The sequence below is a fragment of the Pseudorasbora parva genome, chromosome 5, assembly GCF_024679245.1.
Source record: "Pseudorasbora parva isolate DD20220531a chromosome 5, ASM2467924v1, whole genome shotgun sequence".
Taxonomy (NCBI): domain Eukaryota; kingdom Metazoa; phylum Chordata; class Actinopteri; order Cypriniformes; family Gobionidae; genus Pseudorasbora; species Pseudorasbora parva.
Genome location: NC_090176.1, coordinates 46940741 through 46962726, shown reverse-complemented (window position 1 = coordinate 46962726; position 21986 = coordinate 46940741). Strand labels below are relative to the sequence as shown.

The window sequence follows — 21986 nt, the reverse complement described above, 5'->3', positions numbered from 1 at the left end:
GGAAAGCGGTCTGGCGGTGCAATTTTTTTGGACTTCAAATTTTGGGCTGCCATTATAATGCTCACCAGGAAATTTTTTCAAAGAACTCTGATTGTATTTGACTGAGAGAAGAAAGTCAAATAGACCTAGGATAGCTTGAGGCCGAGTAAAACATGGGGTACTTTGCATTTTTTGGTGAACTATCCCTTTAAGCGAAGTAAGCCACTTATTTTGGTGCTTGCAACTCGTCGCAATGACGTTATAAACGTTGGTGAGTGGTTATGAGTGGAGCGTGGACTTTTGGTGTTAGCACAAAACCTGTAGCCTAGAAATCTAGACGATTTTAATTAAATTTTAATTCTAGACGATCAAATTTAATTTGCCCGCAAGTGTCGTCTAGGCACTCTCAATACCTATCTGAGCTGTATTCCTCAGAATCTGGACTGGCCAATCACATCGTGTATAGAGTCAGCGGGCGGGGCCATAATGACGACGGCCGAGTTGCGTTTGCGTGCTTCTAGTAACACAGAAACTGGCGAACGGCGGCGGTCTTTTCGAATTAGCTCTGCCCGCGCCTCCGGAAGACTTGGAGTTAAGCTTTTCTCTGAGAAAAGAACAAAGAGCGGCACTGAAGTCATTCTTAAAAAGGGAAGATGTGTTCAGAGTTTAGCCGACCGGATACGGCGAATGTTTAATTAGTCAGCGAGCTCCCCTTCACCGTCGTTGCTCCGGTTGGTGTACCGCTATTCTATCGCGTGCAGAGGGAGTTTGAAAGACAACCGTTTATCCCGCCCCTCGGATTGAGCCCTGTCTATGGTGAGTTCATAGAAGTTTCCAGACCAAACATCTTGATGTGGGTCTGGCTTGTCAGGCTACAAAACCTGCGTAATTTAGTAAAATTATGTGCAATACAAGCACTATCTAACGGAGCAGCCGACGGGCTGATTCTGGTCCCTAGTTGGCCGTTCGGTGCATCTCTAGATTTTGGTCACACCACCCACCCAGATCTATGCTCTTTGAACATGCACAGTCAGACTGAGAACAGAAGGAGCCCTGTGAGATCTCACACACAGTGAGCCTCTTAAGGTTTTTTCTATTGGTAATGCTGCCTCTCTGGAAAGATAATTTTCATAAGAAGCATGTGAACACCAGCACAATGCCATAATTACCAGCAGGTTTTTCTTTGAGCTCAGGCTTATAGACCTGGAGGCATGTCAGCATGGTGGAATTAAATTGGTATTAATCACAGTCACGCTTTCAGTGTGCGCGGTTATTCTTCGAGGTGTCTTCTGTTAAAAACTTGGAATAAATATTTCATGGTCAAACTTCAAGTAAATTTGGCATCATGTTGGAATGGTGTTGTGGTAGTGATGTGTAATGGAAATTACATTCAACTTTTTGGGAAATGCAAACAATAGCTAACTTGTAAACACAAAAACCAAATGAATTGAAAAAAGATTTTTAATTACCTTCTCTCATTTTTGAAAAAATGTTGAAAGATTAAATTAGCCGGAGTTTCACAACTGACTTTCCTTTCCTCCAGACTTGTTAAATTAATAATATTAATTACATGGTACAATGTATTAAAATCAGGAAAATTGTACTTTGCACTTTTCTAAGATATGAAAGTGATTATAAAATATCCTTCAAACTATAATGTCTAATTTAATATAACTTATATAAATACTTTCATTTACACTTTATTTGAAGGTGTCTTTGTTACACTGTAATTATACATTTAAGCTCCGAGTAGTAATATTAAGTAACTAGATTTACTTATTATAGGCTTAGGGTTAGTTCGAGTTTAGTTGAGGGTTAATTGCATGTAATTTTGCGTAATTTATAGCAAGTACTATAGTAACTAGCATAGAGTAATCATTTGCTCTTCATTTTGTTACACTAGTGCTAAAAAGAAAGCTTCAAAAGTATCTGTCAGGAAGTGAAAAAGAAATTGTGTCCATTTCATTCCAACTTAAATCACATCGTAATAATGTTTCCTGGCCTCATAAGTGGGAACTTCCCAAGAGGACTTGAAGGCGGCATAATGCTACATCTGTGGCTGATGCCTGATGAGGTGCACTGACCTTGCCCTGGAGTGAATTCAAACCGTATGTCATTCAGCTCCTTCTTTGAGTTCCTGAGGGAGAGAGAGAGGGAGGCAGAGAGAGAGGGAGAGAGAGAGATCTGTGGTGAGAAATGGCCGTCCACCTGTCTGTCTGTAAGAAAGCCAAGTGCGATCGTGGCCCATCTGTGCTGTTTTACTGAGTGTGTTTGCTGAGCTTGACACACACACAAGCCTCAGCTGAGTCCTGTCCTCAGAGCTCTCCAGATAATCATTTTGGAAGAAAATTTCCATGTGCCAGTAAACCAAGCAAACAGTGCCAATATTAGCATGTTTTCTAAACCAGTGAGGTTTTTCTGTAATTACAAGGGTTTGGAGATGGTGCTAACTAGTGCTCAGGTGAGCTTTTAGGAGGAGGGCTGTGTTCATTTGTGTTGGTTTAATGAAGGAAAGCTTCACTGATCTGCGGTTAAATAGCTTTTCATACCACTAATAGATCTCTCATCATTTATGCGTTTTTTTTTTTTTTTTTTTTTTTTTTTAGCCTTTTTGGAGAGTGGTGTGTTATTATGAGCTGTTGTGGTTACACTTTTCTTTAGGGGTCATTGTTACTGTGTAATTATTGCTATATTTAAATACAGAGTAATATTAATTAGCACGGACTTTAGGGTAGTATTAGGGTTTGGTTGAGGGTTAGCTGCATGAAATTACGTATAATTTACTGCTATTACAAGGACACTGTAAAATAAAGTGTTAAAGCTGTTGTTAAAACATACCGTAATAAATATTTTTTTACCAGCCATGAAACCGTTTTTTGCAAAAACAGCCAATGATGGTACCAAAATTTTAGACAGATTTTAAATATTCGCTTTAAAAAAAAAATGTCTTCTGTGTAAAAAATGAAATAAATGTATGAAAGCGTGTTATAGGTTATATATGACATTAATGCCTGATATGACAGCGCTGCGCAGCACGCATCGCCACAGACGAGTATCTCTTCATTACGACAATGCACCAAATACTGCAAATTAAACCGAAAGTAAAGTTGTAGGTACTCAACATGTAACCATCTTCATTAAAAGTAAAGAAACTGAATGATCTGACCAGTGCTGTGTCCGCGCTCACTCATATTGCATTTGATTTTGAAATGATCTGATGATCAATAAAACGCAACTCATATCTGTTAGGGTCTATTACTGAACCGATACCGAATCATCCACGTCTGCATCGAAGAAACGTTTAATTTCGACACCCCTACCAGCCAACTGGCGAGTAACTCATATATTTGAATATGAAATATATTTAATTTACTCACTAACGCTGATTTATTTAGTTTGTTTTTTTTATTTTAAAGAATTAAACTTGGTATGCTGGTATAGTATTACAAGATGATATGGTAATGACAAATAAAAAACAATTGTCTTAAAACAATGATAATCTAAAATATATTAGTGGAAACTTTCTAAAAGTGGGTTATAGGAGTTTCTGATGTTTTATGAAGCGAATCTTCCATCATTTTAAGGCTCTGCCATGTTCAGTAAACACACGTAGAGCACGGCTACGCTCTGGTTCTTCTCACTGATGTTTACGATAAACCGCCCCTGTGTATTTGGTGAGATCTGAGCCAGACCTTCACTTTGTTCTCTCTAACATCAAACAGCCTGTTCTGCTTCAGCAACAAGGGCTGACAACCTCATAAAAGTTACATTTGCAGGGGAAAGGCAAAGGACACAAATAATATGCACCGGCTCCGTTCACCCGCTTCCAGTCATTTAAGAGGAGAGAAGACTGAAGTCACCACACCTATGAGAGATAAACCTCTACATGCATCAGCGAGTGATCGTGTCCAACACTTCCTGTGCACACACTCTGGGTGAATTACATGAAAACAAGAACAAGTCCAAGTCATGCTTCACACCACTATGGAATATTTTACCTAATATTTGTATGCAAAATGTATCCTTATACATGGAGTATTGTGATGTTAGCATAGTAAAATGCAAATGTCAAACAAAAGTTAAAAAAATAAAATCATGGCACAGAGTTGCTGCCTATGTAATCTTCCCAGTCACTTATGAGGTTCCATGTTAGTTAAGATGCTGCAATTATTTTTATGACAATTTAGCACATTTCAGTGTACTGTAGAGCATTAAAAAAGTACTCTATGATAGTAATTAGAATCACCAAAGACTGCAAGAAAACTATAATGTCAATACTTAGACATTACATTGTCATAAAAGTTAGCAAAAAAAATGCATAATTGTAAATCATGCACCTATTGAGGGAAATAGCATCACAAAACGTATTTTTATCAAGATGTTTTCAGCAGTAACCAAGGTTGTACACACTGCTCACAGACACAGACATGTATCTTTAATTTCTAATTACTCACTAAAGTTTTCTGGTCATTTCATGCTTGATTTTGATGTAACTATATATATAGTTAGGACATTGTGCTTGACATAACACTGACGTAACTTTTTTTATTCTGATGCTCATCAAAAAGGCCTGATGATATATTTAGTGTACGTGTACAACCTGAAAGATGAAGATCTCCAAGCTGTGTGCGCGAGTTTCTTCAGCGCCTGCTTTAACCGCTGCTCCAGAGCTCCAGCTGTGCTATTGAGCCCAGTGGACTTATTTAGCAGATTGACACTTGCATTAGCCTCATTTTCTCTAGTACTAGATTATAATGACAGCAATCATCACTGGTGTTGCTCTCCACCCCTCCGTCTCCCTTCCTTCTCTCAAGTAGGTCACTTAACTGATCGTTGGAGGAATGGGATCTTACTCTAGGCGAATATACCAACACCAATTTTAAGAGGTTTATATAGCCGATCCCACATTATGATGCATAGTGGGTTGTCAATGGCACGGTGGACCTTGAAGACTAAAAAGGATTTTAAAAAGCTAAAGCGTCATGCTGGCAGCGATAAATCCGTTATGGAGCTAATAAAAAGTAGTCTGTAGGGGTGTGCAGTAATCTTTGCAGGCAGATGGAATAAAACTAAGATTTTTTTTAGTGATTTTAATGTTTATTTTTGTATATCTTCCTCCTATGCCATGTTAAACTTTTGTCATTTCAGTTTAGGGCTTTGATATTATCATTCAATTGCTTTCTATATATTAGCATCAGAAAATAACTAATTATTGTAAGATTAAGTGCACATGGAAGAGATGAGTTTTTACCTGTCTTTTGAATGAAGCGAGTGATTCTGTCGTGCGTATGGAGGACGGAAGATCTTTCCACCAACCAGAAACAATGAAAGAAAAAGTTCTGGAGAGGGATTTCATGCCTCTCTGATGGTACCTCAAGTCTTCGCTCATTAGCTGAGCGAAGGCTTCTGGTGGGGGTGTAGACTCGTAGGAGTGAGTCGAAGTATGGGGGTGAGCTTGTGGAATATGATATTGCTGAGCTTGTGGAAGATCCATGAGCAAGAGTCAGGGCTTTGAATTTGATCCGGGCAGCGAGTGGTAGCCAATGCAGAGAGATGAATAGAGGTGTGACATGTGACATTGTTGCAAAAAATGTTTGATGGACAGACTTCAGAACAACAGAAAAAAGACAAAACTTATCATGCTCAATTAAAGCTACACTGTGTGATATTTCCCCCCATCTAGCGGTGTAAAGGTATATGACCATCCAGTAAATATTAGTTTCGGTTCCTCTCAATTCCGATTTCGTTTTAGCTCCTACGGTGGCCGATTTAGTCCAAGATTAACACGGCTTCCAGTTCGACCTCGTTCATGACTGCCATCGAGTGTTAAAACGCGAAAAGCGAAGCTTGAATTTATGGGTATGTCCCTCTTTGGCTAATGTACTCTCAAGATGGAGGGGCAACATGGCGACCGGCATTCGAACCCCTCACCCGTATGTATTTTCAATGGCCTATTATAAACTTATGAAAATACTTTATTACTTGAAAGAAGTAAATATACATTAGAGCACAAATATTTTTAAAAGAACAGTGTTTTTAGCTAAGAATAAACATAAATAAAGTTACACAGTGTAGCTTTAAAACGACAAATGCCTTACTGTTTGCATAATAAATTGATCAATCCCATAAAAAGATGAAACCATTAAAACAGTAAATAATTATTAAAAATAATAAAATATTTGTTTTATGCAATGACCATGGCTATTAAAATAAATCAAAATTCAGAATATTTCAAAGTCTACCATTACTTTGAAAATGTAAGAAAAGATAAAATATAATATTATTTATCATCGTGTAGAGGTGAAATGTAAATAAAAAATATATAAATATATAAATATAAATTAAAAATGTTTATAATTAATGTAATTAATAATAGTGACTCATAATTTGAAGAAAAATATTATATATACATTTTAAAAATAATAATATAACATTAGTTGTTAGTATATCTTAATTTGAAGACAAATACTATAAATAACATTTTAAGTGGTAATATAATTATACTATAATACAAATTTAAAGACAGATATATTAATACATTAAATACATATGTAGTTTATAATACATGTACTATAAATACATTTTAAAAATAATAATAGTGTTAGCTGTTAGTGTATCATAATTCAAAGATTTAAAGAAAAATACTATAACTACATGTAAAATATATATATATATATTCTCCATGTAGTTATAGTATTTTTCTTTAAAACTTGAAGCAATTTTAAATATTTTGTTATGAATCATTTTCTTTTTGGTTTTCGTCCAATTTGAGTTAAAGTTTCAAAAATGAAAACCAAAAAACTATCCTAAAAATCTATTTGAGGGGACAAACAGGGCTTCTTAATAAAAAAAACATAATTTCTGACAGCTTTGCCTGCAGCATCTTGAAGCATCAAATGCAGGTGGTTGTTCTTCTGCCTCACCGCCTGGATATTTTGACGCAGCCATCGCCAGCGGGTGTAACCTGACATCTTAGAGCCAATTTTCTTACTGGCGTTATGTTTTGACAGTTTTCATAGGTCAGGATCTCAAGCTTACAAGCAGAGGCAACCCCACGCTCATACGCTCCCGAAAACACACGATGCCCTGCGTGAACAGTGGCCTGCCAGCCTTCGAGCTGCTGTGTTATAGCCATCCTGTTTGGCCTGCCGTCGTTATCCAGCCAATCAATCTTGAGAGCGCTGCAAGGCACGGAAAGCTCTCGTACTTGACACTTGTCTCCTGCTGGCTCGAGGTGATATTTTCACCTCGTGGCCAGAGGAAATCAGCACCCTGCTGCTGTTTTCTCACTTTCTGCTCACAGGGGCCTCTGGTTCTCATCTAACTGATCTGATATCCCTCATTTCCCTCAGGAGACGTCAGCTACACAACCACTTGACTGCAAAAGACCTTAACAACCAAACAAACACTGTGAAGAAAACTGGCAAGAACACACCAGGGTTTTATTTCAGCCCCATAATAATGGGGGGGGGGGGGGGGGGTGCATTTATATGGATGCATTTTAGGACATTTGAGATGCTTTGCATTATGACATTATTTAAATAATAATTAGCCACATTTTCACCACAATTGACAATAATTAGTAGGGCTCAATTCTCACTATTAACTAGCTGCTTATCAGCATGCACATTACTAGGATATTGGCTGATTTTGAGGCAAAAGTTGTAGTTAATAGTTCAATTGGAACCTAAACTAAAATGTGACCCAATAATCAATGAAAACAAAATCAAAACAAAGCTGTAATGTGGACAGTTAAATATTTACACATAATAGCATTTTTTGTGGCATTTTATACATGCTTATGCACCTTTCCATAACAAAAAAAACAATTTAAAAATACAATTTTGCAATTTAAAAATAATAATAATGGTTTCATAACGGTGGCAGTTTAAACTTTCTTAAAGGACAACTCCGGTGAGAAATGAACCTAGGGGTAATTAACAGATGGTTACCTAGTAGATCGTTCTCTGGGATGCGTTTTCATGAAAAATGAATGTAGAGTTTTATCTTTAAACACAGATTAGCTTATAGCGCTTGTCTATGGGGCACAGGGTAGAAAAATTAAATCGCTAGTTAATACCACTAACAAGGCTCAAAATAGCCTCACACTAACACGGTAGCATAATGAGGGTCCCTACATGCAAACCGAAGCATTGAGAACTTTGTAAGAGTACAAACAGTTTAATAAGAAGATACTTTATAAAGACAGTGCATTACGCGTTCACGGAAAGGCGCCCTCAGTCAAAAACAGTCTCGACGAATCGATCTACGAGCGCTGTTCTAAGTGAGCTGGTCGATAGGAATTAAGTTTGTGAAATGTAATAACATGGACATTTTTATTTTTATTTATTTATTTTCTCTGTTGTGTTCAGTGTTTTCTTCCAGAAACAACAGACCATATGAGATTCCAAGTCACAGTTCATCACTTAGCAGAGTGCTCGTGGCTCGATAAGTCGAGACTGTTTTGAGACCAAGATGGCGCCTATCCGTGAACGTGTAATGCACTATGTTTATACAGTATCTTCTTATTAAACTGTTTGTACTCTTACAAAGTTCTCAATGCTTCGGTTTGCATGTAGGGACCCTCATTATGCTACCGTGTTAGTGTGAGGCTATTTTTAGCCTTGTTAGTGGTATTAAGTAGCGATTTAATTTCACTACCCTGTGCCCCATAGACTAGTGTTATAAGCAAATCTGTTTTTTAAAGATAAAACTCTTTACATTCTATTTCCATGAAAACGCATCCCAGAGAACGATCTACTCTGTAATCATCTGTTAATTACCCCTAGGTTCATTTCTCACCGGAGTTGTCCTTTAATACAAAATGTAATTTCTTATTTTCTGAAACCCTATTGTAACCACTTATTATCTCACCAAGACTTGCCCCGATTGGCCTGATGGGGGCCCTACAGCGGTCAAAGGTATGAAATGGCTCCTAAACCGTTAGGCGTAAACTCAAGTGTCTTGTATCATTGTAATCCTTGGCTCAAGACGGGCAAAATGCACTGTGGCACAATTCTGGGAACTCTCTAGGTCAACGGTTATCCAATTTTTTTTTACTTTGGCCTTTGAATAGCTATTCTAAAGAGGCATGCATACTTTTATGAAGATCAGCCCATAGGTGGGGCTACAACTGTTAAAATGATGCATTTCTATGGCAAAGCCCATGAAATGGACGAAGCAGCCCTCTTCCTATCTGATTTGCATATAACGTCATGGTAAATGACCTGTATTAGCAGTAAATGGTCTTTGTTTTTTAAAAGACACATGACCTGGACCTGTTGTCAAGAGATTTACCCAACAACCCATAAACGGTTTGACTAATAACTAAATAGACAACCAGCAGTCAGCCATGATGAATCTATTCTAAGAGCGAGAGTGTCTGATAATAGGGGAATTAGTGCCATAAAAGCAAGTAGTATTTGATCTGAGTATTGTGATTGCACAAGATTTAAAACATTGAACTCGAAAGTTCTCGCATTTCATTTGTAATAAAGAAATGACTGAGTGCACATTTAAGAACGATTAGTTTACAATCATCAACCAGAACAATTAACTTAAGAACCATTTACGGCTTTTCCTCTCTGTGCACTTTATTTTCCTCTAAAGAGCTGCTTACTAATTAGAGTATGACTTTAATTGAGGGAGTTAATTTAATTCAAAGTCCAGCTCTAATGAGGTTTCACTCTGTCCAGTTTTGTCTGGTCTGAAAAATGGGATGGTAGTCTCTTCAAATGGTTTCAAGCTGAGTTTGCCAAAGATGAAAATCGTTTTAAAACAGCCACATCCAAGTGTGTGGAAAAACTTTTCCTAAAAAAAATTGTGCATAAAGTGGTGCTTACCAATTCAGACACACAAACTCACCTCCACAGCATCTCTCTGCTTTTTATTTTCTATTTGAAACAAATGCATTACTATTCACCAAAGAATCCTAAAATCAATTAATCTGTCTGTCTATCTATCCTGTTTTCCATAAGATATGAAGCAGCACAACTGCTTTCAACATTGATAATAATAAATGTTTCTTGAGCATCAAATCATCCTATTAGAATGATTTCTAAAGGATCATGTGACACTAATGATGCTGAAATTCAGCTTTGATCACAGGAATAAATTACATTTAAAAATATAATCAAAGAGAAAACAGGTATTTGAAACTCTAATAATATTTCAAGCCTGTGAGAGAATGTAAGAGAATGCATGAGAAACGTATCAAAACGTATTGTGCCATTTATTTTTAAGCAAGCACTTTTGAAGCAAAAAAATCCCCAAAATAGATTGATGCAAAATAGAGATACTGTTGATAAACCCTCTAAAAGCACCTTGAAATGTTTAAGTGTTCAAATACGTTTCTACTGTATGTAGATGTGTGGCGTGTTTGTGTTGTACCTGGATAGTATAGACATATCAAAATATTACTGTTTTACTATATTTTTGATCAAATAGATACAGCCTTGGTGAGCACAAACTCCTATATACTGTATGTGTATGCATGTATATGTATACATGTTGCAATTAGTCGACTATAAGCTCTGCCATGACTCTAAGCTTGATGTTGAGTAGTCGCTGATCATGGCCTATAGAGGGCGGCACATGATAAATATTTTTAAAATTAGTACACTTTTACACTTCGTTAAAATGACAAATAAATGCAAACTCCGAAAGCGCTCCACAAGATATGTTTGATTATACTACGGGGCCAATGAATGCTTAAATCTGATTGGCTGATAAATGTTCTGAGGTGTGTAATTATTTTCTGGGAAACGCACAGCGAACGTAGTTCCGGGCAGCTTTCTTGACCGCATTACAGTTCCCTCTGCATCGTTAACTGTAATAACAAAAATTACAGGACAAAAAAAAAAAAAAAAAGCAACTTAAAGGCTACAAATGACATTTGGCATCACCACCTCGGGTGCAAGGTTATTTTCGTAAACGAAAACTGAAACTAAGACTAAAACTATTGGTCAAAAAACATTTTCGTAAACTGAAATAAAATTTAAAAATCTGAATAAATAAAAAACTAAAACTAAACGAAACTAACCACTCTTACTAAAAAACTAACTGAAATAAAATAATAATTAGCAAAAATAAATATTCGTTTTCGTTGTTAATAAGCTCTCTTTAATGTGGTGGAAAATCTGACTGTGGCGGTTGAGGGAGTGTCTATTGCGCAACTGCGCGTGAAGTGAGCTGAGGAGGAGATTAACCGCTGTCCTGTGACGGACGCGTGCAGACAGGCAACACATCGCCAGTCCTAAACGGGAGTTCACAAAGAATCAATGCGTCCGTGGCAGTGAAAGGGGAAATAACACAAGGTAATGAGATGCACGTTGAACTTCTTTTAAGCTCACTGTTTTAGAATGCCGTTTCTTACGAGACGAGAGACGCAGGCGCAAAAGTCAGCAACTATAAACGTTACTAGCCTACTGTGCGTTTGAGATTTCATGTTTGCATAATATTGACAGGCTCAAAGGTGTTATCATAATCATTTACTACTAATAATATTATTATCTGTGTGGAGACATTTCCCCACAAAGTAGGGAATGCCAGGACACACACACACACACACACACACACACAGGTTTGTTTCACTATATAAGTGAGGACATTGCATGGACTTCCATTGATTTTATATCAGGTTAATGATATTTTAAATCCCCTAACTCAATTCCTATCCCTAAACCTACCCATCCCAAGAACGTGCAAAACAATAGATTTAAATAAAAACATGTTTTGGCCGATTTATAAGCCTTTTTAACTAGTGAGGACCAGCCAAATGTCCTTACTTATCAGTTATCATAATATTTTACTAGATAAGTGAGGACATTGGTCCCCTTTACAATTATAGCACAACAAACACACACACACACACACACACGCACGCACGCACGCACACACACATGTCTGGTGCGCTATCTTTGTGGGGACTTGCCATATAGACGGTTTTTATACCATACAAACCATATATTCTATCCCCCTACACTGCCCCTGCCCCTAAACCTACCCATCACAGGAAACTTTCTACATTTTTACATTTTCAAAAGAACTCATTCTGTATGATTTATAAGCTTTTGTACCCATGGGGACCTCAATTTAGGTCCCCACGGTGACACGAGTCCCCATGAGTCTGTGTGCATTCAGTTTGAAGTCCTCACCAGGCTAGAAAAACATGTACACACACACACACACACACACACACACACACACACACACACACACACACACACACACACACACAGAGCAAAACAGTGTGTAGACACTGCTAGCCTACATTGTACTACTGAAGAAATTAAAATAAGCTTTTAATTGTTTAACAATATTTCATCTGTTATGAGTGAGTTTGTCTGGAATTTATAATTTTTACTTTTATATTTTACGTTGCATCTATTTTGTTCTTTAAGATAGATCCTGTATAGGTCATAGTTTGACTCAAGCTTTTTTGCTCAAAGGTGAAGACCCAACTTTATGCATGTTTTGTAAGACCGTCCTGGGTTTAAACAATAATGCTCGTTTATCAAGTTATTTCACTTAAGGATGTTTAGTAAGATTAAACTCTAATCTGTTAATTAAACTTTGCTGAAATTAAAAACCTTGATTTGGTCTCTACACTTCATTATGGTAACTCTGCTAAACTATAATTACTAAAACTAAAACTGAAACTAAATAAATAAAAACTAAATAGAAATGTATTTGCAAAATAAAAACTAAACTAAAACTAGCAAAACCATTTGTAAAACTAACAAACTAAACTGAAATTTGTAGCAAAATTGAAAACGATAATAAAATAAAAACTAATTTAAAAAAGCAAAACTATAATAACCTTGCTCGGGTGTGCATTATTTTTCTAATAATTCAACGGCCTGTCATAAATTATTCCTTACTTATACCATCTGGATGCTCAAAATTGATCTGGTGAATGCACATTTTAAAAGGCTTATTAGAGAAGTTAATCGCCATTCTAAACGAACACGCTGCTGCATTGTAACATAACACATGCACACAGGATCATTCAGTAGTGCAGAAATGTATTTTGTGATTTATCAGTAAAATAGCTTAGATACTGAAAAGTTCTAGGACATATTTCTTAGTAACTAAAACCCACAGTTTTAGTTTTACTATTAGTAGTGTTAACCCCTAACAGTTTTAGGGGTTAACAGTAGAGTCTTAGTTCAGTCTCAGCTATATATATATATATATATATATATATATATATATATATATATATATATATATATATATATATATATATATATATATCTCAAGGTAACTTTGTAACTTTGTGATTCCATTTACATTAAACCCCTGAGTCATGAAAGTGGTGGACTAGACAGCCTGTTAGAAAAAAAACACAATCTAACCAGCTGAATTCACAACTGTGAAATGCAGCTAAATGTAATTCACCCTCCATAAAGAGGCCTCAGTGAAGAGCATCAAATCGAACGCAGCCTCCCGCTTCCGGAGCTTCTTTACACACTAGTGGCGCGTAAAGAGCTTTGAGTAAGACTCCTGCGAAGTCGTGAGGCAGGGACAAATCCGTATCATATTCCTGCACAAAAGCTGTCAGAGATGATCGGCCAAACGCCTCATTGTTGGGTAATGGGAGCTGACAGGACTCAGCTAAAACCATTGAGCGTGAGCTGAGCCAGAGCGACAGTAGAAATGCCTTCCCAGCCAGCAGGCCGGATAACAACACCACTACTTGATTAAATGTGTGTGAAGACTACATATATGAGGTTCAGTGCTCATCTGGTGCCATTATCTTAGATCCACTACGGCTTACAAAGAAAGAGTCAATCACTCACAATTATCCTAGCAGGAAAATAAAAACAAAAACGGGCATCCACTGGGAGAGTGGACATTCGCTTTAGTAAGTTAAGTCTGAACGGAGTCTGAGGCGGTAAAGGAGAAGACAGTCCGCTTATAGAAAAATGCAAGGGAGAAATTGCAACACACATATGGAAAGTTGTAGAACAACCCTCCGTCCCAATTCACATACTATCCATACTAAATAATATGCGAAAATAAAATTAGTATGTCTCAAATCGTAGTATGCTGAAAAGAGTTTTCAAAAGATACCCGCCTGGTTTACTATTTCCGGTCCGAATTCGAAGAGCGGAACGATGCACACCCTTAACGGCTGATATTGCCCCCAACCCATTGGGAGTTGAATGAGTATTCGATTAGAACTACAAACGCGGATAAAAAGTGTTATAAAACTACAAACATGACCGATGTTATCATAGCTATCAAAATCCAGTGTTCGGCATTTTGCGTACATGAGTTTTTGTTGTAGATGTCTTAAAAAAAAAAATAATAATAATTGTTGTTTATTGTGCTAATTAATTGAGATTTCTTACAGCTCTTACAGGTTGTTGGCCTTGTCTGTTATGTTGCTTCTATTACTCTCCCCTTTTTTGTAAGTCGCTTTGGATAAAAGCGTCTGCTAAATGATTAAATGTAAATGTAAATGTAAATGGATGTGCGAGTCCTACGGTTAAGTAGAGAGGTTTAGATAAAGGTTTGAGTGATCAATAATCAGTGTTTAACCTGACGAAAAGATATTTATTCAGTGTTATCCACTTTATATTTCACCTGCTGCATCATTGTGAACTTTTTTAATGACAAGTTTGGCCATTAACTTTTAAATGCATCATTATATTAAAACTGCAAACACATGAGGAGAGTCTCTGCATTAAAGACCCACACATGGCAGATCAACGTGTGGCTACATTTCTCTCCCAAACGGTAGGAAATGAAACTGAATGTGGAGGATTTGAACTGATTTGAACTGTGACGAATCTGACGATGATTGACAGGGCAGATAAACGGTGATGGGATGCGCGTAACTAAGCGACAGAGTCCGTTAAAGAAGACGAAGTAGTATGTCCCAAAGCTTGCATACTCTTCTGCTACACACTCAAATGTACTTTATCTTCACAAAAAGAGTACATACTTTTAAGACGTATTATAAGTAGGCGAATTGGGACGCAGCATAAAACACCAAAAAGAAATTTAATCATCTTGTTACAGTATCAGAAGTATAAAATACCGATTTTCAAACCGTCACATGCATTTAAACACTCACGCTTCCCAGAAAATACAGATGCCTGCGTACATTTTAAAAACTCCCGTCTTAGTGGGATATTAATGTGAAAGGTTATTTAAAGGGATAGTCCCTTAAAAATATATTTTCCATTTACTTCCATTTGTTCGACTGCACAACGGAAGCCGATTCGAATCGAAATTGTTTGATCATCAACATTGTTCAATATATCTTCTTTTGTGTTCCACAGAAGAAAGAATGTCATACGGGTGTGAAACGACATGAGGGTGAGTAAATAATGACAGAACTTTTAGGTGGACTGTTCCTTTAAGTAAAGGTTAACAATCCAAAAACAAATTCTCCGTACAGTGTAAAAGAACCCTAACAGATCTGAGGCTGTCCATTTTAACAACAATGAGCAGGAAGAGAGAAAACTTCTGCTCATTTCATTCTTGGTTCTTCAATGATTTGATTAATTAGTTGAAAAACCTGAAGCAATGTTTACTTAATAATTGCAGGCTACTGTACATGACATTCATTTAATTTGTTAACACAAGACACATTTTGCCATTGAGATGACTTTGAAAAAGTGTCCCAAACAACCTAAATTCACCAACATTTAACTTTACATAAAAGAGTATGTGCTCATTAAACTAGTTTTTATCTGTCGTAGCAATATCAGTATGTGCCTGATGAGGGTCAAGGGACTGAAACGTTGGGAATAAAGCTACTTTTATACTTTTTTTTTTAGTACTGATAGTGTGCCTTTTTTATTTTTGACCAGCTTTTTTGGTCCTTTCTTCTACGCACCTATCCATTACCTGCAGGTATGCAAGGTTAATTGTCAACTGAGCTATATCAGTATTAAAATTCATGAAATTCACCAATATTGGTTTGAACAGGGTGATGCACCAATCTGAATTTATAATGCCTTTCAAGGCCAATTCAAACCGCAGAGACATGCTAAACACCAAAAAACAAGTTGGCCGTTGGATTTAGAATTGTATGAAAAAATTTATAATGTTGATGTTTACACTGCCCCAAAAAACACAGACAAACTCGAGCACCTACGAAAAAACATGATATTCTTCATTCATTTTAACCAATAAAAATAATAGATTGTAGCTTGTCAGATATGGCTTTCTTGGAGACTTTCGTTTCTATGAAGTCGACATTATGTTTGCATTATTGTAACCTAAGAGTGCATCCATGTAACAAATCTCTGCACTTCAAGGTGGATTTATTTTACGCGCGCTTTCAAATATTGCTCTTCTCTTGCTCCAATTGTGAGTCCTCATGAATATCTCTTTACCCTCTCTCTAGAATTGTCTTCTCATTTGTCCAGAAACCTGCCATTTTCACTACAAGTATAGGATCACCTATACACAGTCTTTGCAAAGGACTTGCCTCATTGTCATGGCAACGGTTTGTGTCCGGTTTGTGTCCAGTTTGTTGTCGTTTGTTGGAAAACTATGCCAGATTTCTCAGACATTCGACAAACCAACAACAGTGATTAAACATGTTTAAACACGGGTGAAAATGTGTGTTGAGACCGAGACTAAAACAGGGCGAAACCAAGATCAGACCAGCACTACTTAAATTTATAAAGAGCCACATTACCGTCTGACAAATTACCGACTTATTTTTTAATCAATATAATTATACCATATTAAGACTATATAGAGCTTTTATCAATTAAATGAAATCATTAACAACACTATTCTTTGCACTGCAGAGGTGGTACAGTAGATGCATCTGAATTGGTAAATTACAAATGCATCAAAAAAAATTATATTGCTTGATTTTTATATTATAATGTGATATAATTCAGATCTCATACAAGTAATTTTTTTGCAACAATAGCTTGCATTTTGTGAGCATTTGTATTAATTTTGGTGACATTTTTGACAATACCTCAATTTCTGAATCGGCACAATAAATAAATTCAATTACAAACAAGTTATTGATTGCACCTGAAGCAGTACGTTTTACATCCAATCAGATAATACATCGGGAATTTAGTAATGTCCAGGATCTGGTCTTGACTGGTCTTAAAACTAAATCCAGAGTCCTCTAAGTCTGAGACCGACCTTCAGACAAGACCTTCAAAACAAATGGTCTTAAGACCAAGAGTGGTCTCGAGTACTACAACACGACGGACGGACGGACGGAGAGCAAGTTTTTCAAACATAAAGTGCTGACTACTGAAATCTTGGTACATGACTACCCTAGCTAAACTAATAAGAAATACTAATAATACATTTTATTTGTATTGCACTTTACATTTAGAATAAATCTCAAAGTGCTACAGTTAAGATAATTTAAAAATGGTAAAATACTAATAGATTTAATAGTTATTATTTAATAGAATAGTTACATAAGTTCTCCTAAAAAGAAATGTTTAAGTCCTTTTTTTAAAGTCTCAAGAGCTTGATGTGGCCTCAGATGGTCGGGTAGGGTAGAGCGGCAGAACAGAAAGCCCGATCACCCATAGTGCTGAGCTTATTCTTGGGAAGATGGAGGTGGTTCGAGTTTGTAGAAAGAAGTGATCGAGCTGTAGTTGAAGGTGTGAGTAGTTCTTTCAAATGGGGGGGGCATTTCCATAGATGCACTGTTGGGTTAGAAGGGAGACCTTGGCTCTGTCCCAAATGGCACACTTCATGTGCACTTTAGGTCTTGTGGACTTACAATGTCCATTGCGTGCGTGTGTCCATTAAGTCCACAAGACCGTAGGATGTCCCATTCGTCATTTAAGCTTAAAGAAGGGTGCTTGTGAGCGCCCCCTTTGTGTCTGCTATACGCCCTTGATACGCACTTCAGCTGTGCCCGCGAGTTTGTGAGCTATGCAGAGGCCTTCTACCCAGCAGTCAAAGCGGCATAACATTGTGAAAATGCGGACTCAGACGAAGACCGTAAGGGTTTAGGGTGCCATTTGGAAAAGGGCCTTTATATTCAATCCTGGATGAACCAGGAAGCCAGTGAAGTGAATAGAGAATGGGTTAACTAACACTAGTTTAACTTAAACCTATTGCATGAGTGAAAATATCTCTCTAATATATCGTCTCTGATCTACAAACCCTAAATGAACAGTAACTCTTAGGTACTGATGCAAAATCTAGAGTTAATTTCATTTCTTCAGTTCAAGAAACTCAAGGATCATTAAGTCCAGTGTTGTGTAAAACTGAATCTGGGCAGAGAGTCAGGCAGCAGGAACAGAGAGTAATGCTGGACTTAAGAATTCATTTACATGTCAAGGTTAGAATAATTACACCTCCCTGAGCTCTCCTTCCACTTGGCCTTTTTCTAAAGAGCAAGGGCTTTGTGCACTGGATAGGAGGTCTAGGGAACATATGGAAGTGTGTGTGTGTGTGTGTGTGTGTGTGTGTGTGTGTGTGTGTGTGTGTGTGTGTGTGTGTGTGTGTGTGTGTGTGTGTGTGTGCTCTATAATGAAGTGTTGGGAGGAGCCAGCAGATGCTGTTATCACATCAACCCAGACCCTATTACACACACGGGAGTGAGAACAGCTTCTGTGCAGAGAAACTTTCTCAAACAAACTCCATGGCATTATCTCAAATGAGAATGTGGGAAAAAATAGCATGTGGGGCTTATTTATATGAATAATATATGAATAAGCAAATCAAAAATACAATATTGTCCATTCTAATCTCTATCTTATGTTTGCTTTTTGCATGTGTGTTTTTAATAACAAAAATATGTGCCACTATAATAAAGCAATATGCCACGAGAGGCCGTTCACTGCAGAGTTCACAAAGCAGAACCATCTTAAAGCGATAGTTCGCCCCAAAATTAAAATTCATGCAATTATAAACCTGTAGGACTGCAGAGATTTTGTCATGTTTCAACAGTGAAACACAAAAAAACATTCTGAAAGAGTCCGTTGACTTTCATTGGACAGAAAAAACGGCATTTTTTGACATTTAGATTTTATTATTGGAAATCACTGTTTAGATGTACCTTAATCTATGTGTGAATTTCTGCCATTAATAAGATTTAAAAATGTACATTTTAAGCCTCCTACAAAATGTATTTTTTCACAAAACGCGATATCCGCCAGCCCAGTTTCTTTACAAAGTGCGATAAAGAACGTTCAGGATGCTGCGCAAGCTCAGGATGTCACGCGAGGAGAGAGAGACCGCCGGTGAAGTGCTCCGAGTTTGCTCAGTGATTTAACGATAATAGCAAAACAAAAAACATATTTCTAAAAAGAGGATTCAATAGGCTAACTAAAAAAGGTTTACCATTTAATTGTTTTATACTGTAGGCGAGCTGTCAGTCACGTATAGGCTACGTCACTGATCAACAACTGTCTGTCAGTCAGAGAATCAAAGCTTCAGAATCAAGCTTAACGTTACTTGAGTATTTCGATGACGGATTGGAGCCGGTCAGGAAGGCATCTTAAGAAAATCATCAAAGGGAGAAGGCCAAACGGGCAAGGGCAAGGCATTCAGGAGAGTGAAAACATCCAAAGATTTATTTTGGTCATCGTGCGACTGCGAGTAACGTTGGTCTGTCTCATGCGCACGCACGCACGCACACACACAGCTTTTCTTAATGGTATTACAGTAGAATAATAGCCTATGGTGGATATATAGCGTTTTGCAAAAAAAAAAAAAAAAAAAAAAAAATATGTATGTTCTGGCCAAAACTTACTCGGAATCTTATTATTATTAATCAATCTTTGTATATACTATTCCATATATTTATGATGTATTGTTTTTTTAACCAATTTAAGATGTTTGACAATGTTAAGATAAATATGTTGCAGTTTGGCATGGTTTTTGACTTATTTATGAACTATTTATGGACATAAAATACAATTAAAAATATCCTGGATTTGAAGAATATTGTGTCCTTGGCCTGCACTGAGCTCAAGTAATAGTTTAATGTACAAAAATTGTGAATGAACTTGACTGTTGATGTCTTAAATAATAATGTCAAATAACCAACATTTCTCAAAATGGATATATCTCGTTTTGCAAAGAAACTCTTCAAATAGTAACCACATTTTTGGCGGGTGAACTATACCCTTTACTGTGATGAAATGACAATTGATTGTTTGTAACACGGTTAATTGTTATGCTCTTTATATTTTTCTTTTATCATTTAAATTTAGCCAATATTTCACAGCATTTGTGTCGGATGGATGGAGACATACTTTTAAAAGAAGTCTCCATTTATGCTCAAAGCACATTGCTAAAATGAATCATTAGCATGTTGCTTATGTAATTTTTTAGCGTTTTGTAAACATTTTTAACATGTTGCTACCATGTTGCTAGAAGATATTTTAAAGAATGTTGATCAAATTAAACAGTCGGCAGTATCCATTGACTTCCATAGTAAAAAAAAAAAATACTATGAAAGCCAATGGCTACCGTCAACTGTCTGGTTACCGACATCTATCAAAATATCTTTGGTGTTCAACAGAAGAAAGAAACTCATACAGGTTTGGAAGAACTGGTGAGTAAATAACAGAATTTTCAATTCTGGATGAACTATCCCATTAATACAGAATGTGCAGCACAGGTGAGCGCTTCTCATCCGTTCAGAATTCAGAGTCAGAACTATCCGTTTTCTAATGAGCATTTGCTTACAAAGGTTTCGTCTCTCGCACTGGCGGTACTGAAGAGAAATGAAGAGGATCTAAATTCAGAGCAATATCTAGAAATCCATCCTCTCTCTTGAGAAACCCTCGCTCTCTCTCGCCCTTCTCTCCGAGCCACTCCACACATCACTTATTATCTTATCAAACACAGACATTTTTCTGTCAGCCGGCTGAATCCCAATAAACCCAGATTTATAGACTCTGTATACCTCATGATGAGATCGGGAGAATTCACACCGCATTTCAATTTTCAACAAAGAAATGTATCAGAATATCAGGAAACTAACGTAATAACTTTCCTTACTAAACAAGCCACCATTGTGATCAGCCAGCCATAGTTGAGCTCTTTCATACTTCACATTAATCTGTGGATTTGGATGGTATCTAGCACAGGGTCTGTAGATTTATTCATGCGTTACCCAACCTTTTCACATGGCCAAACAAAAGACCTTACTGAATTCCATTTCACAATCGAGCCAAATATTCAGATCAACTAGGGTCAAGCTCCGCTTTGGGCATGTAATCATAAGAAACCACTTTACCGATCAGCCTCTACCGGTGCGTTCATCGATTCGCTTGCGTGTATTTACGTCAAGAACTATTTACAGAGTTAATTAAAGTCATTTTAAATCATTTAGCAAACATACACAAACAAGTCTATCCCTTGCTTTCCTTTCCTGGCCATTATCCACGTTCTGATGAGCCGAACACCTGCTCTCACTGCTGACCTCACTGTGCAAATGGATGCGAGCTATTCATCTCTGTTCTCCTGCATCTGTTTACCACGGCTTCCTGTCGCTCGCTCTCTCTGTGATGAGGGTTCAAACTCAGCTGTCCGTGCAGCTTGATTAGGTGTCTGTTTTTGGCGCTGAATCAATGATGTTTATAAATTTCAATGCTGAAAATTGAAAAAGGCTCTTCACACAGTTCATTCTCTCTGTCAATGTACACTGAGGCTGTTGAGGATAATTGGATGAAAGACAGAAAGATTTCAATGTAATGATTAGTTCTGAACATACCTGTGAACCACAGACAATCTGTGGAAGTTTCACAATTTCTGTTATGATACTGCTGGAGTAAAAAGTGTTCCAATTTTATTGGTAACTAAAAGCTAATCACATTATGTTAAATGGGTCCTATTATGCTTTTCCACGTTTTCAACTTAAGTTAGAGTTTAATGCTCCAGTTCAAGCATAAAAAGATCTGCAAGGTTACAAAGCTCTACTCCAAAGGGAGATATTTTATTTAAAGGAGGGGGTGAAATGCTGTTTCATGCATACTGAGCTTTTTACACTGTTAAAGGGGGGGTGAAACACTCAGTTTCAGTCAGTGTCATGTCAA

General features: G+C 37.0%; 1 protein-coding gene across 3 annotated transcripts in view; it reads right to left on the bottom strand.

Moving 5' to 3' along the window:
- Positions 1-21986, bottom strand: part of stk39 (serine threonine kinase 39) — a 183632-nt gene that overhangs the window by 13286 nt on the left and 148360 nt on the right. For all 3 annotated transcript variants that reach the window (XM_067444560.1, XM_067444558.1, XM_067444559.1), the window contains one exon: positions 2064-2116. In XM_067444560.1, coding sequence (XP_067300661.1) covers positions 2064-2116 — 53 coding nt within the window. The remainder of the gene's footprint in view (positions 1-2063; positions 2117-21986) is intronic.